A 17869-nucleotide genomic window follows, 5' to 3' on the forward strand; every position below is an offset into this window, starting at 1 on the left:
AACATCTGTTTTTAAAACTTTGAGTTCCAGATTCTCTCCCCTCTTCCCTTCTCACCCACCCTCCCCATGAAGTCAAGCAATTCAACATAGGCCACATGTGTATCGTTATGTATAACCCTTCCACAATACTCATGTTGTGAAAGACTAACTATATTTTGCTCCTTCCCAACCCATCCCGCTTTATTGAATTTTCTCCCTTGACCCTGTCCCCTTTCCAAAGTATTTGTTTTTGATTACCTCCACCCCCATCTGCCCTCTCCTCCATCCTCCCCCCTTTTTTATCTTCTTCCCTCTTCTTTCCTGTGGGGTAAGATACCCAATTGAGTATGTATGGTATTCCCTCCTCAGGCCAAATTTGATGAGAGCAAGATTCACTCATTGCCCCCTCACCTGCCCCCTCCCCTCCTCCCACAGAACTGCTTCCTCTTGCTACCTTTATGTGAGATAATCCACCCCATTCTATCTCTCCCTATCTCCATCTCTCAATATATTCCTCTCTCATCCCTTAATTTGATTTTATTTCTTTTAGATATCTTCCCTTCATCTTCAACTCACTCTGTGTCCGCTCTCTCTCTCTCTCTCTCTCTCTCTCTCTCTCTCTCTCTCTCTCTCTCTCTGTGTGTGTGTGTGTGTGTGTGTATACATATATATATATACACATACATATATACATACATGCACATTCACTTATATATATGCATATTCCTTTCAGCTACTATGATATTGAGGTCTCATGAATCATACACGTCATCTTTCTATGTAGGAATGTAAACAAAACAGTTCAACTTTAGTAAGTCCCTTATGATTTCTCTTTCTTGTTTACCTTTTCATGCTTCTCTTGATTCTTGTGTTTGAAAGTCAAATTTTCTATTCAGCTCTGGTCTTTTCACTGAGAAAGCTTGAAAGTCCTCTATTTTATTGAAAATCCATATTTTGCCTTGGAGCATGATACTCAGTTTTGCTGGGTAGGTGATTCTAGGTTTTAATCCTAGCTCCATTGACCTCCGGAATATCACATTCCAAGCCCTTTGATCTCTTAACGTAGAAGCTGCCAGATCCTGGGTTATTCTGATTGGGTTTCCACAATACTCAAATTGTTTCTTTCTGGCTGCTTGCAGTATTTTCTCCTTGATCTGGAAGCTCTGAAATTTGGCATCAATATTCCTAGGAGATTTCATTTTGGGATCTATTTGGGGAGGCGATCGGTTGATTCTTTCAATTTCTATTTTGCCCTGTGGCTCTAGAATATCAGAGCAGTTCTCCTTGATAATTTCTTGAAAGATGATATCTAGGCTCTTTTTTTGATCATGGCTTTCAGGTAGTCCAATAATTTTTAAATTATCTCTCCTGGATCTATTTTCCAGGTCAGTGGTTTTTCCAAGGAGATATTTCACATTGTCTTCCATTTTTTCATTCCTTTGATTCTGTTTGATAATATCTTGATTTCTCATCAAGTCACTAGCTTCCACTTGCTCCAATCTAATTTTTAAGGTAGTATTTTCTTCAGTGGTCTGTTGGAACTCCTTTTCCATTTGGCTAATTCTGCCTTTCAAGGCATTCTTCTCCTCATTGGCTTTTTGAAGCTCTTTTGACATTTAAGTTAGTCTGTTTTTTAAGGTGTTTTTTTCTTCAGTGTATTTTTCAGTATTTTTTGGGTCTCCTTTAGCAAGTCATTGACTTCTTTTTCATGGTTTTCTTGCATCCTCATTTCTCTTCCCAATTTTTCCTCTATTTCTCTAACTTGCTTTTCCAAATCTTTTTTGAGCTCTTCCATGGCCTGGGACCAGTTCATGTTTTTCTTGGAGGCTTTTGGTGTAGGCTCTTGCACTTTGTTGACTTCTTTAGGCTGTGTGTTTTGGTCTTCTTTGTCACCAAAGAAAGAATTCAAAGTCTGAGACTGAATCTGGGTGTGTTTTTGCTGCCTGACCCTTGAGTTTTTCAGCGGGGTATGACTGCTTGTAGACTAAAGAGTTCTATGTTCCATGTTTGGGGGGGATGTGCCAGCTCTGCCACACCAGCACTCCTCCTTCCCCAAGAACCCCCAACCCGGACTGGGCTTAGATCTTTAGCAGGCTGTGCACTCCTGCTCTGATCCACCACTTTAATTCCTCCCACCAAGTGGGCCTGGGGCCAGAAGCAACAGCAGCTGTAGCTGCCCCACCTCCACTGCCCCGGGGGCGGTGGCCGAACTGTGAACTCCTTCCACTCCCGCAGCTTTTCCCACTAACCTTCTCTGCTGTCTTTGGTGTTTGTGGGTTGAGAAGTCTGGTGACTGCTGCAGCTCACTGATTCAGGGTGCTAGGGCCCGCTCCGCCCGGCTCCTGGTCTGGTTGGTCCAAGCAGCTCATGCTGGGCTCTGCTCTGCTCCGCTCCCAGCTCTCAGCTCCCAGGTCTGTGTGGGATAGACCTCACCCATAGACCATCCAGGCTGTCCTGGGCTGGAGCCCTGCTTCCCTCTGCTGTTTTGTGGGTTCTGCAGTTCTAGAATTGGTTCAGAGCCATTTTTTATAGGTTTTTGGAGGGACTCGGCAGGGAGCTCACTGCTTTCCAGCTGCCATCTTGGCTCTGCCCCCCAACAAATTCGTTTTATAACAAAACTTTTCTTCTGAAACCTGCATAGGAGGTGAATATATCTTTAATTTAGTAAGTCAAACAAATTTATTCAAAGCCCTCAAATTTATACTCTAATCCAGAGAGATAAAGCAACTACATTAAAGAAAAAGTTAGAACTATAGATGATAAATTTTAAAAGTAACACTTTGGTATGTTTCTCAATTCTGAATATACCTATCTTACAAATGAAATTAAAGAAAAGTAATTACATTATAACTAATCACTTAGCCATTCTATAAAAGCAGTACTCATATTGTTTGTAAAATGTAGCTATTTATAAAAGAACGTAGAGTGATTGTGTGGTAAGAGCTTTGAATGGAAAGTCCAACTGTGATACTAGTACCCATGGAATCTTAAAAGTCTCGGAGGAAGGCCTTTAGCCCATGGCAAAGGTGATACTTTATACATGGTTTATAAAAAGACATAGATGATGACAACACGGGATGAGACAGTATGGAGAGGCTGGAATCTGCCCCAGTACTTCCAAAAGTCACCATGAATTCACTGAAGGATGACAAAGAGACCTGAGTCTCCAGCTAGACTCTGGGAATGTATCCATCCCCACCACAGTTCAGCCTAGTTTGGATAGAATGCATATTTTACTATATATCTGTGGGATGAATAATGGGTTCATAGAATGAGGTTGGAGTGGAAGAGAGGCATATTTGGTTCCATATAAGGAAAGATTTCCTAACAACCAAGGCATTTCCAAAGTGGAATCCACTGTCTCAGCTAACAGTTCATTCCTCATTATTGTAGGTCTTCCAGGAGAAGATGAATGACCACTTCAAGGAAAGGCTGTAGATAGCATCATTCACCAAGTACAGCCTCTGAAGATTCTTCCATCTCTAAGATTGTCTTTTCCTTTGGGGAAAAGCACATCTCATCTATAAAATGTGAGAATTGGACAGGATGAGGAATTAGAATTGCTTTGGGCCCAAAAGGAGAGAATAGGGAACAAAGTGTCCATATTTCAAAAGGGGAGATATATTCCATATTTCTTTTTTTCTTTTTTTTCTTTTATTATAAATTTTTATTTTTAGTTTACAACATTCGGTTCTACATAACTTTGAGTTCCAGATTTTCTTCCCTCCCTCCCCAAGATGGCATGGAATCCCATATAGCTTCCATGTATAACTTTGCATTGAATTAATTTACACACTAGTCAAGTTATGGAGAAGAACTGTGATCAATGAAATGAATCATGCGAAAGAAGAAACAGGACCAAAAAAAAACCAACCCGAAAACAAAAACAAAAGAGAGAAAAGGAAAGAAAAAAAAGGGTGGGGGAAGGCTAGCATGAAGTGTGCCTCAATCTGCATTCATACTTCATAGTTCTTTCTCTGGATGTAGATAGCATTCTGCATCGTGAGTCCTTAGGAGTTGTCTCTGTACCTTGTGTTCCTGAGAGGAGCAAAGTCTGTCAGGGTTAGTCCTCACAGAATAAGGGTCCATATTTCAAAAGGGCAGATTTAAATTGATTGAAGTACAAATCTTGTAATGCATAAAACAAATAGATAGGATTGCAAAGGAAACCAAATGTCAGTGATGTTAAAGATGGATTTTTTTCCTATACAAGTTCATAAACAACATCACACCCCCATTCTCAAATTAGGAAGATCTGAACTGGGTCATTTTGAAGTTTTCTTTAAGATTTTTGCATAGTGGATAGAATGTAAGACTTGGGACCAGAAAACTTTTGGTTCAGATCCCACTTCACACACTTACAACGCAAGAAAAGTTAGTTCATCTCTCTGAACATCAGTTTTGTCACCTGTAAAAAAGGAAATGAGGTATACAAAATGAATGAGCAACTGAATCATGAGATACTATTATTTGTTGCTATGCATCTTTAGACAGATGACTTGGATGGAGATAACAAGGTAACACTTCTTAAATTAGCTACTGACGGAAAGGCAAATAAGTGATTTGACAAAGACTCAGAATTATTAACCAGACATATCATAAGAATGGGCTAAATCCAATAAAACAACATTCAGCTGGCACAAAGGTAAGATTTTTGCACTGGTTTTAAAAAAACTTTGTGATAGCAGGATTAGGGAGACAACTGGATAGTTGTTCAAGTGAAAATGACTTTGAAGTGTGAGTTGACTCCAGGAATACTGTAAGCAGACAATATGACACAGCAACAGCTGAAAGAGATCTCAGGAAGAAAACTTACAGGAATGTCATAGCCAAGTTTCAAAATGCCTAGGCTAAGGAGAAAATACTGCCAACAACAAGAAAAAAAATAAATACTATGGGAAAACAATCAGGATTTCACAAGACCTAGCACTTTCTACACTAAAACACCATAGGTCTTGGAACATTATATTTTGATAAGCAAAGGAGCTAGGGTTGCATCCAAGAATAACTTACTCAGCAAAATTGAGTATCATCTTGAATGAAAAAAATGGACATTTGACAAACTGAAAGTCTTTCAGGTATTTGTACCAAAAAGACCAGAACTTAATGGAAAATATAATGTAAAAGATCCAGAAGAAATAGGACAATATCAAATACAAATTATGAGGCACTCATTAAGGTCAAACTGTTTACTTAAGATATATGAAAATGCTAGCAGTATTCTTAGAACTGTCATCATTACTAAAGTAGTTTGAAAGAAAGGTTGGGTCTGAGCTTTATGTGGTGGGGTGATTCTTAAAAACAAAGTTGGGTAGGAAAGGTTAAAAAGGCATAATTATCTCATAAAACCTGGGCATGAAAAGAAAAGCTAATACAGAAGAATCAGGTTTGAGTCAAGGGGAGGTAATGTTGGAATCTCACTCTCATCTGGGTTGAAGGAGAAACAAAGCATACATCTGAAGTAGTTTAGAAGTCTTCTGAACTTCTAGAAAAGTGAGAAAACTGGGAGCAGATTGGAAGATTGACTTTTAGAAGGGTATATAGGTCAAGATTAGGAAGGCAGAAAAATAAGGGAGGGAATTTTAGAGGGGTAGGTAAAATGAGCAATAAGGGGGTAAGGGGAGAAGACAGGGTTGTAGGGATAGGGTAAAAAGAGGCTGAGAAGGAAAATAGTGAGTAAAAATAAGATGGAGGGAAATTCACAAATAGTCATCATAATTTTGAATGTGAATTGAATGAAATCAACCATAAAACAGAAACAGATAGCACAATGGATTAAAACTCAGAATGCAGCAGTATATTGTTTACAAGAAACACATTTAAGATTGAGGGACATACGGAGAATTAAACTGGAGGGTTAGAGTACAATTTATTATGATTCAGCTAATAAAAAACTAAGGGCAGCAATTATGATCTCAAATAAAGTTATAGCTAAAGTGGATTTAATTAAAAGACATAAACAAGTCAACCAAGTTTTTAAAAAAGGTACCATAGACCATGAAACAATATGAATATTGAACCTATATAATACAGCATCAAAATTTGTAAAAGAAAAGTTAAATGAATTACAGGTGGAGATAGATAGTGTTACTATGATAGGAGTGGACTTTAATCTTCCCCTCTCAGAACTAGGAAACCAAAACATAAATAAGAAAGTAGGTAAGGAAATGAATAGAATATTAAATAAGCTAAATATGGTAGATATTTGGAGAGAATTAAATGGAAGTAGAAAGGAATACACATTTTTCTCAGTGGTTCATGGAACATTTACAAAGATTATCCATACACAAAAATTTTATAGTAAAAGCAGAAACATTACTAAAAGTATCCTATTCAGATCATAATGTAATAAAAATTATATTTAACAAGGGACCAAGGAAACATAGAGTAAAATCTAACTGGATATTAAACAACATCATCTTAAAGAATGAGGGGGTTGAAAAACAAATCACAGAAACAATCAATAATTTAATTAAAGAGAATGACAATAATAAGACATCACACCAAAACCTGTGGGAAGCAAGAAAAGCAGTGATTAGAGGAAAACTCATATTTCTAAATGCTTACATCAGTAAAATAGAAGAAGAGCAGACTAATGAACTGGGTATTTAAATGAATTGGGAATTTATAAAACTAGAAAAAGAACAAATGAAAAATCCTCAAATAAATACAAAATATGAATTCCTAAAAATTAAAGATGAGAGTAATAAAATTGAGAGTAAAGAAACAATTGAATTAATAAAACTAGGAGTTTATTTTATGAAAAAAATGCAATAGATAAGCAATTAGTTAATTTGATTTTAAAAAGAGAGAAAACAAAATCACCGGTATCAAAAATTGAAAAGGTGAATGTATCACCAAAATGATGAAATTAAAGTAATTATGAAGTTTTTTGCAGAATCATATGCCAATAAATTTAACAACTTAAGTGAAATGGAAAAATGTTTACAAAAATATAAATTGCCTAAGTTAGCAGAAAAATAAATGGAATGTCTAAATAAACCTATTTTAGAAAAAGGAACTGAACGGGCCATAAATGAGCTCCCTAAGAAAAAAGCATGAGGACCAGATGGATTTACAATGAATTCTATCAAACATTTAAAGATCAATTAATTCCAATATTAAATTAATTGTTTGGAATAATAGGCAAAGAAAGGATTCTGTCAAACTCCTTTAATGAAACTAATATTATATTGTTATCTACACCAGAAATAATAAAAACAAAATTTAAAAAGGTAGACGAATTTCATTAATTAATATGGATGCAGAAACCCTAAGTGAAATACTAATACAATAATACATTTTATACCTACAAGATTGGGTAAAATGATTGAAGGGGAAAGCATCAAATGATGGAGGAGACATGGGAAAATTGGGACACATTCATTGTTAATGGCAACCATATTGGATAAGCAATCTGGAATTATGTCCAAAGAGTTATTAAACTGCCTATGCCCTTTGACCCAGTGATACCACTACTTGGTCTATTTCCAAAGATAATTAGGGAAAAAGTAAAAGAACCCTTAGGTTCTAAAATGTTTAAAGTAGATCTTTTTGTGGTGGCAATGAACCAGACATTGCAGGGATGTCCATCCATTGGGGAATGGCTAAACAAGTTGTTGTATATGATTGTGATGGACTACAACTGTGCTATGAAAAATGTTGAGCTCAATGATCTTAGAAAAACATGGAAAGACTTGCACAAGATAATGAAGAGTGGAAATTAGCAGAATCAAGAGAATATTGTATATAATAATAGCAATATTGTTTTAAGAAAGATTTTTAATGAATAAGTAATTCTAATATAAATACCCAAGTTAACTATAAAGAACATATGAAGAAAGATGCTGTCTGCATACAGAGAAAATTGATAAATAGAATTATGCATAGAATAATTTTACATATGTATATCTATTTGTGTATAATGATAGCCGCCATCTCCAGGGCAGGGTGAAGGGAGGGTAGAAAAAAAGGAGAAAAAAAATGAAATTTACATGATAATTTTATTGTACGTTTGAAAAAAATAGCAAGTTGTTCAGAGTAGACTTGGACTTTCACGTATAATCAACATTTTTATTGTACAATATTATGGAAATAGTTGTACTGTACGTGTGTTAATGTAATAAAAATAAAAGAGTATTTTTAAAAAATCAGTGAAACAGTCCCCACCCTCATTACATTCTAATAGAAGAGACTGTATATAAATAGGTGTGTACAAAATACGTCCAAGGCAATTTGGGGAAACGGTCCTGGGACCTGGGGTGGGCAAGAGGAAAAGAGAAACCTCATATAGAAGACAGCACTTAATCTGAATTTGCAAGGAAACAAGGGAACCTAAGAAGCAAAGGTATGAAAGGAGTGCATTCTAGGCTGGGGGAAGAACCCAATCAAAGGCGTGGAAATGGGAGATCTCCTAAATTAGACTATTCTAGTCACCAAACCCAGGATAAGTCGTGTGCTTGCCTCTTGCCTCTTAAATGGCCCTTTCCATAGGTATGGTGATACATGCCTATGATCACTGCTATTGAGGAGGCTGAGGCTGGTGGATTGCTTGAGCGCAGGACTTCTGAGCTGCACTAGGCTAAGTCAATTTGGTTTCCAAACTCAATCTCTCACCCCTGTGTGAGCCCCTAAAAGTAGCGAGTCATTATTTAAATAGAAGTGAACCAGTCCAGGTCAGAGACTCAGCAAATCTCTTCAGAAGTAAGTTCAAGTCTATGGGTGACACTTTCAGCCTGGGTGAGATAGGGAGAACCATTTTAAGGGGGGGGGGGTGTTCTGCCCTGATCCTCCTACCCCTCCATCTCCAAGTCTTTTTCTTACTTCAGGGGCCAGCTTCAAATCTACCTCCTCTGAGAAGCCATCACTCATCACCCAGCTTGCAGTACCCCTCTTCCTTTAGCTCCAACAGTCCTCCCTGTCCATACCACTCCTTGGACACTTGGCATATGCTCTTTTAGCTCTGTCTAGTCCACCAAACTAAAATGCAAACTCTGTATGGGGAGATATGAGGTTTGGCAAAAGTCCTGCTCTATCATGTACCCAACTGCAGTCAAATCCCTAAATTCTTATGCCAGGTGACAAAGTGGCAGTGTGGTTCAGGGGTTAGGGCACTGGACTGGAAATCAGAATGCATAGGTTTGAACCCTACCTCTGCCACTTATTATCTCTGTTACCTTGGGCAAATCTCTTGACCTCTGGTTTCTCCTCTGTAAAATGAAGAGGTTAGACTTGGATAATTCCTAAAGCCTCATCCAGATTTTACAGTATATAATCCAGAGAGAAAGAATAGATTTTAAAAACTGGTTCCAACAGAGAAGCAGATTCTAGTGATTAAAACTCCTATTCAACTGGACATGACAGAGAGCAGATCATGTCCTGAAAGCAGGCTTTGTTAGAGGGAAAGGAGAGAGATACAGGGTTTGTCTGGCCAAGGAAAGTGAAGACACGAGAGGCATGCCATGGTTGGGAAAATTGGACACAGGACAGAAAAGGGATGTGAGCATGCCATAAAAGTGAATAATAGCAACCTCTCAATTTGCCTAAATCACAAGATTAGGGATATAGAGCCATAAGGAAACTTATAGACCACCAAGCTCAGTCCAACAACACCCTTATTTTATAGATAAGAAAAATAAGGAACAAAGAGATAAAATAAGTGAATTGTTCAGGATCACACAGAGAATAAAATCTCAGATAGGAAACCATGTCTTCCTAAATCCAGAACTCCAGAGGCTTATCCATTATAACAGGCCCTAGAACAAAGAGTAAAGAAAGTAACAGGGCCCACAATGGGCAGTTCTTGGCATTCATGGGGTTTAGGGTTAAAGGGTTTTGTTGTGAGAAAGAAGTGGCAAGGTGCTAAAATAAATTTTTTCCTGGATCACAAGGTTGCTGGGACTGAGTCTGTCCTGTGTGACATTTGGGAGATGCCCCAAGACTGAGGGAAGGGGAGTAATCTATGGCCCATGGAACAGATTAAAACTCATGGGGCCAAGCTGGGTGGGGCCCATGGCCTGGGTCTCAGGCACAGAATTCTAACCCCCAGGGAATTAACTTAGGAATGGGTGGGTGTAAAAATGGTCAGTTTAGACACAGGAAAAGACTAGACTCAATTTTTCACCACCCAGGGAGCTGTTGGTAAAGATGACAGCATGACATAATGGGAAGAATAATTTATTTTGAGTCAGAAGACCTGGAATTTGTTTTTGGCCCTGCCACTGCTTGGATATGGTATCCTTGTTTAAGTGCCTTCCTTTGGCTGAGCATCAGATTTAGGTACAATTATCTCTGACACCGTTTTCAGTTATTCCAGAAAGAATCCTCATGAAAAAAGAAAGGCTAGAAAGTCCTAGTCCTAGTGCTTATACTCTTGTCCCTTACTTACATCAATCACAATAGTTCCTTAATCATTTTGTCAGTCAAGAAGCGCTTATTAGGTGCTTACTATGGGCTACAATAAGCAGTGAGGACAGAAAAAAGGGCAAAAAGACATGTTTTAGCTCAAAGGCTCAATGTCTAATGGAGACTACAACATGTTTCCCTGCCCCTACCCCACACTCAGTGACCCAACTGTGTAAGAAATTTCTTCTGTTAGCACTCTTCCAACAAGGGTGTCTGAAGATGGCTAGATATAAAACCTTCTGTCTAATGAGATTTGTCACTATTTTTGCTACTATAACTCCTATTTATAGAATTTAGGGTTTAAAAAGCACAATAAGCGGGTCATTCAAATATCATCCCCAATAAGTATTAGCAATCTTTTGTACATGAGTCACCAATCTGTTGCCTTTGTGAATAATTGTGCCTCGCATGTGCCACTCTTATGCACTTACCACTCCTCATCTTGCAGTACAGTTACTTGGAGACTTAGAGTCATTGAATAATAGAGCTGGAAGGGATCTTATGGATCCCCATACCCAACTCTCAAATTGGTTGCAATAATGTAGAAAAGCAATGACATTTCCCAAGTCGCACAAGTTAGTGGCACAGTTGGGTCTCAAGACTCCTGGTTCAGTGGTCATTCAGATTACTACACCATGTTAACTTGTCTTAATTTCTTCCATACTAAACTATAATTTCCTTGAGGTTACAGAACTTCTCTCACATTTGCAAGTGGAACTAGACTAGATGATCAATAAGGCCCCTTCTAGTTCTAGACTCTATGATCCTCCCAGATCCTAACAGAATATCAGTCAAAAAAGAATTTTGTGAGTATCAGCTATAATTATTTCCATTATTAAAAGGAGAATACAGTCAAGACAAATAATGATTCACCCAGAACTACATCTCCTGGGAGACGCGGAGTCTATTGATGACTTTTCTGAAGGCAGCTTTCACCTCCTTGTTCCTCAGGCTGTAGATGAAAGGGTTCAGCATGGGGATGACCACAGTGTAGAAGACAGACACCACCTTGTCCTCTTCAAGTGATTTATTTGAGTTGCTGCGCATATACATGAATGTGAGGGTCCCAAAGAAGAGCATCACCGCTGTGAGATGGGAGGCACAGGTGGAGAAGGTCTTGGCACTGCCTCCAACTGACTTTACATGCAAGATGGCCCTGATGATAAACAAATAGGACACTAGGATCACTAGAGCATTGGCCAAAATCACAAAGTTGCCAAAGAACAGAATCAGTATTTGGCTGGTGGTGGTATCACTGCATGAAAGCTCCAGCAGAGGTGGGAGATCACAGAAGAAGAAGTTGATCTGGTTCGGCCCACAGAAAGAAAGTGTGAATGTGCAGGCTGTGCGGAGGATGGCTCCTGATAAACCACCACTATAGGCCCCTGCCACTAAGCCCCAACGGGTACCAGGTGTCAGGGCTGATGAGTACAGGAGGGGACTGCTAATGGCAACATAACGGTCATAGGCCATCACTGCTAGCAGAAAACACTCAGTGCCAGCACAGATTGTGAAAAAGAAGAACTGAGTAGCACAACAGTAATAGGAGACATTTGTCTTGCCAATAACCAGGGTGACCAAGATTTGAGGAACAATGACTGAAGAGTAACAGGCATCCAAGAGAGAGAGGTGGCTCAGGAAGAAGTACATGGGGGTGTGGAGATGGGCATCCAAGCGAATCAATAGGACCATGCCCATGTTGCCCAGCAGGGTGATGAGATAGAAACTAAGAAACACCAGGAAGAGAATAACTCCCAACTTGGGATGGTCAGTAAAGCCAACGAGAATGAACTCTGTCACTGTGGTATGATTCTGTTCAGCCATTGACTCCTCTATTGCCTGATTGGATGAGAGAGAGAATGGCATTAAAGATCCTGGACCTGGCACCCCATGACAGTGTGAATCAATCACACTGTAAAGGAAACTCAACAAAGTGTTAAGGGACACTTTAAGGAAAGGTTCATAATCTCATCGCATCCTAGGCAGGGTCAATGAGTACCAATGATAAGCCAAAATGTTGGCACAGGGTGTGGGAAGGCAAGAGTGATTGCTAATGAGGGTAAGGAGAGAAGGGTTCCTAATCAGGAAATGAGTAAGCCAAAAGCAGATAGCAAGTTTGTAACCACAACTAACATTTATAGTGCACTTACTATGTGCCAGAGATTGTGCTAAGACCTTTGCAATTATTATTTCATTTGACCTTCACAATAATCCTAACAGGTAGGCCTATTATTGTGCTCATTGTACAGACGAGCATTCTGAGGCAAACAAGTTTAGTGACTTCCCCAGAACCAAACCAACTAGTGTCTGAAGCTGGATTTGAACTCAGGTCTTCCAGACTGTAGGCCTGGTACTCTAGGTGCCAGCCACCATCCCTCCTCCCCCCACTTTATACTTAGTGTTCAAAAATCTAAAGGGCTAAGGCAGTCAGAAAAACTGGTTCCAGTAGCGGAACATTCAGACTGAAAAGTCAGAAAAGAATCATAGACCAAATATGGAGCATGTTAAAGGAGTTGGCCATTTGTTTGATAGTATGGTATAAAGGAACATGGATTTGGAGAGAGAGGGGATCTATTTCCCTCTAGAAGACAATCCTAAGAGCAATAAATAGAAATTAAGTAGAGTAAGATTTCAATTTATTTTAAGAAAAAGGTTCCAAGAATTATGACCCTCCTGAACCGCCTTGAGAAATAGGGCCCCAGCACTGGTTGTCTTTAATTCAAATGCTGGAAGATTAGCTAAGAGATGCCTGTTCAGATAAGAATTGGATCACATGACATTTGTGATCCACTCCAACTCTGGGATTCTACATGATTCTAAAAGGGTACAGACACTGAGGGCTTCATTACCAGAGAGACATGCAATTTGGAAGACCAATTTGCTTCATTGTTCTGCCTGCTTATTTATTTTAGCCCCTTGAAAGCAATGATTTTACTTTGCTTTTGTTTCCCCAGCACTCAGCATAGATTGTGGCACATAGTAGGAACTTAATAAATATTTATTAACTGACTGTTGAATTATTTCAGTATATTCTTCTACCCTCAAGTTACTCCCCCTTAGTCTGATTCTTCTCTGATTTGAACGACATCCTTCTGTCCTTACAATCCTACCTCAAGGTTAAAATGATTTTTATGACAAACATGGGGACATTTTCCTGGCTCCTCAGCAACAGTTGGGAGTAACTAACTTATGTTACATCCTTGTTCAAACATGTATTTACATACACAAACCCAAACACATGCACACACACACACAAACTGAGGGATCCCCTCAGATCATCAGACAGAAACTTAAGCACCCTGTGGGAGTTCCAAATGTCATTTTATCCCCTGCAAACCCTAATCCACTGCCATTTTCCCAGCCCTCTTCACTGTCTACAATGCATCCTATGACATTATATCAACAGCCCAAGGCAGCAAGTAGTACTCCTCCTTTCTCTGCTGGTTTGATGTCAACTTAGGCAAAGCACACAATTTGGGATTCAGTTACTCCTCAACGAATTAGGACCAATGATAAGGCCCTCCCTACTCCACTTCTAATTCAGGTTTGACTGGTTTAAGTTAAGGTCAAAAAGTTGCAAAATAATTTTGTTATTCTAATAATAAGAGAGTTAGTTAACTGTGGGAAGATCATCAATTTTTTGATACTCTAACCTATCACTAGGTAAGGACATGGGAGCACAGGCTCTGATAGGTTCTACCAAGCTGTCAGGAATTTGTTTTGCATCTTGGCAACAGTCTATTTTCCAAGGACCAACCTAGAAAGAGAGGTTCATCCCAGCAGGCTGACCAATAGGTGAGGAGTTTCTTCAGCCATAATAACTAAAAAAAATTATCTGTCATGGTCGGGAGCAGGTGTGACTTGGATCCATGAGCAAATAACCTAAATTGATGAAATTATAAATCTGTACTAGAATATTTAAAATAATGCCCTTCAGAAGTATATTGCTATTTTGTCTTGCAGAAACTCTAGTTACCATATGATCAAACAATAACCAGCTAGTATTTATTAAGTGACTACTAGATGTCAGGCACTATGCTAGTTGCTGGTGAAACAGTCTCTACTCACAAGGAACTTGCATTCTAGCGATGAGACACATGGATGCAAGTGAGTTCTCATATATACATCCATCATGTCTATAAAAAATATAAAATCACCTCAGATATTGAATTTTCCCCATATTTTATGATCCCTCCGGTATCAATGCAGGATTTACAGTACCTGTATTGGTTAAAAAAAACCTTTCTCAAGCTCATGCAAGGTGGAAGGATCCCTTTGTATGTAACTACATATATTTCCTCAGATCTTCTCAATAACACAATGGTCCAAGGAGATCAGTCCCATGGAGGATTAGAAGTCACAAGAGATGTAATTATTTATTCTCCCTTTTCCATTTGCTTACTGAAATCCAGATTCTGCAGATGTTTCCCACAAGTTTACAGGTTTAGATGGCCAGAGCTGGTTGTTAGTTTGGAGGGAAATTATTTCAGTTGTTGTCTTAGTGGGGTGATTCATCAACAACTTTGGCTGAATTGTTTACTCAAACAACTAATTGGACTGATTTTCCTTTCTGAATTAAAGAGGTGTGTGTGTCCACATGAAATCCACTACCATGATCCAGGTAAAAATCAGAGTTGCATGAAAGCTTCTCTTGCTATGAAGACCAAAAGGGTGTTGTAACTGCCTCTCATGCTGGCTGTTGGCAAGTGACTTGAAGCCCATAGCTTTGTTACGAAATTCCAGATAAATATGACAGTTGGACTCCCAATCTTAAAGAGAAAGGCAGCAGAACCTCTCATTCAAGGCACAACTCATCAAGGAATTCATTATCTCCTCCTCTCCACAAGAGAGGGAGGAATCTACATCATGGGAAATCATGAGGCTCAGGGGAACTGGTGGGAGCATATTCCTGCTGTTACTGCTGTGAGGTGCTCTGTGGACCCTGGGAAAGGGAGAACTATGAATGCCCTACTACATAGGAAGTTGAATCACTGACTCCTCCAACACAATCAGGACAGCATGTCCTGGATGAATAGCACCTGAGCAGGGATGCTAGCACATCTGCCCTGCAAGGCATGCATTAGCCCCTTTTTACAAATAAGGAAACAGGCTCAGAATAACTTGCACACAATCATTCAGTGTTCTTTCGTTAAAACATACTGCCCCAGTAAGTGCTTAACGAAGACACAAAGAGCACAGACAGCAATCCCACAACCATCCTTCTCTAGTACCATATTTAAAAACCCATGTTGGTAAGGTACCATTCTTAATATCCATCCAACTCTCTCATGCTTTAGTTTAAGTAAGTTTGGAACAACAGGAAATGAATTAATCTATCCAGGCTTTCCCAATGTAACACCTTCAGGTACAGAGCCCAGATGTGGACTTGTTGCTCTAGTAACAATTTGAGAAGAGCTGAATTGAAGAATCATACATTTTAAACTGGAAGGAACCTTAGAGGTCACTGGATCTAAGCCCCCCATCTTAAAAGGTGGGTAAGCTGAAGATCAGAGAGGTAAAGTTACTTGTCCATGTTCACACAAATAGTAAGGGACAGACCTAGTATTCAAAACTGTGTCTTCCAACTCCAAATCTACCATTCTTTTTACTGTATCACGATGTCTCTCAATTATAGATTAAGAGCTGGTAGAATTGATCATTAGAGTTCACCTAAGGCAACTCCTTTATTTTATAGATGAGGAAACTGAGTCACAAAGAGGTTAAATTATTTATCCAAGGTCACATAGGTAGCAAGTAGCAAAATGCATATTTGGACCCATGTCCTCTGACACTTAACTCAATGCTCTTTCCATTGTTGGGGGCAGAGCCAAGATAGTGGAGAAAAGGCAGGGACTCACCTGAGCTCTCCCAAATTTCCTTCTGAACAACTTTAAAATAATGCCTCAAAACAAATTCTAAGATCGTAGATCCGTTGTTAATATATTCCTATTTATGTATTATAATTTTTTATATTTGAAATGGATCTTTGCCAATTTGGGGTAAAATTGCAGTCTCTAGAGCCCTTAAAAATAATTTCTCCCAAAGTCATTCTTTGTCCTGTCTCTGGGAAGAATTGTGCAAATATTGATAAAATGATATGTTCCAGACCATCGACTGTCTTTCGTGAGGCTGAGGTCCCTGTCTCTGAATAGGGTTGGTAAATGCAAAATCATTTTCATTGCATCTCCTATAGCTACTATGGAGTTTGAGCTATCAATTGGAATACTTCTTTTCTTTGAGACTCAGGACACCTAATGTAAAGGTCATGTTCTGCCCTCAATCAGGAAATGTGTTAGCTTAAAAAGGAACAATTTGGCTCTTGTGTGAGAATTTGTCAATTTGGAATGAAAAGGTCATAGATAAGGAAATTACCTTAGAGCTCAACTAATCTCAAGCCCCTCATTTCACAGATGAGGAAACTGAGTGAGAGAGGGATTAAGTGACTTGAGAAAGGTCACACAAGTAATAAGTGAAAGAACTGGAATTAGAAATAAGGTCCAGGGGGAAACAGTATGGCAGAAACTGGGTATAGACCAATATATCACACCATATACCAAGACAAGATCAAAATCGAAAAATGATTTACACTTAAGGATGATACCATAAGCAAGTAAGGAGAACATGGGATAGTTTATCTGTCAAAAATATGGATAAAGGAAGAATTTAGAACCAAAGAAAATATATAGAGCATTACAAAATGTAAAATAGATCATTTGGATTATATAAAATTGAAGCTTTTGTGTAAACAAAGCCAATTCAACCAAAATTAAAAGAAAAGCAAAAATGGGAAAAAATTTGCAAGAAGTATCTCTGATAAAGTGTCAATTTTTAAATATGTAGAGAATGGAGTCAAACTTGTTAAAAAAAATACAGGTCTTTCCCCACTTGATAAATGGTCAAAGGATATGAATGAGCAATTTCCAGAGGAAAAAAGCAAAGCTCTCTATAGTCATATGGGAAAAATGCTCTAAATCACAACTGATTAAAAAAAATGAAAATTTAAACAACTCTGAGATACCTTCTCACACCTATCAGATTGGCTAACATAACAAAAAAGGAAAATAATGAATGTTGGAGGGGATAGGGGAAAACTTGGACACTAATGGATTGTTGATGGAGTTGTGAACTGATCCAACCATTTTGGAGAGCAATTTGGAACTATGACCAAAGGGCTATAAAACTGTGCACACCCTTTGATCCAGCAATACCATTGCTAGGTCTGTATCACAAGGATATCAAAAATGGGGGGGGAACCTATATTTATAGCAGCTCTTCTGTGGTATCAAAGAATTGGAAGTTGAAGGGATGCCCATCAATTGGAGAATAGCTAAACAAGCTGTGGTATATGATTGTCATGAATATTATTGTGCTATAAGAAACAACAAGCAGGATGATTTTAGGAAAAGCTGGAAAGACTTACATGAACTGATGTAAAGTGAAGTTATAAGAACCGTTTGGGGCAGGTGGGTGGTGCAGTGAGTACAGC

The 17869-nt window shown here is 38.7% G+C and overlaps 1 protein-coding gene across 1 annotated transcript; it reads right to left on the minus strand.

Moving 5' to 3' along the window:
- Positions 1-11262: 11262 nt before the first annotated feature.
- On the minus strand, positions 11263-16217 carry LOC118855268 (olfactory receptor 9I1-like). Its single transcript, XM_036765348.1, has 2 exons — positions 16181-16217; positions 11263-12215 (listed from the first exon to the last, which is right to left on the minus strand). The coding sequence occupies exons 1-2, from the start codon at positions 16194-16196 to the stop codon at positions 11263-11265; spliced, it is 969 nt and encodes a 322-aa protein (XP_036621243.1). The 5' UTR covers positions 16197-16217.
- Between the last annotated feature and the right edge of the window lie 1652 nt (positions 16218-17869).

This window comes from Trichosurus vulpecula, chromosome 6 (genome assembly GCF_011100635.1).
Source record: "Trichosurus vulpecula isolate mTriVul1 chromosome 6, mTriVul1.pri, whole genome shotgun sequence".
NCBI lineage: Eukaryota > Metazoa > Chordata > Mammalia > Diprotodontia > Phalangeridae > Trichosurus > Trichosurus vulpecula.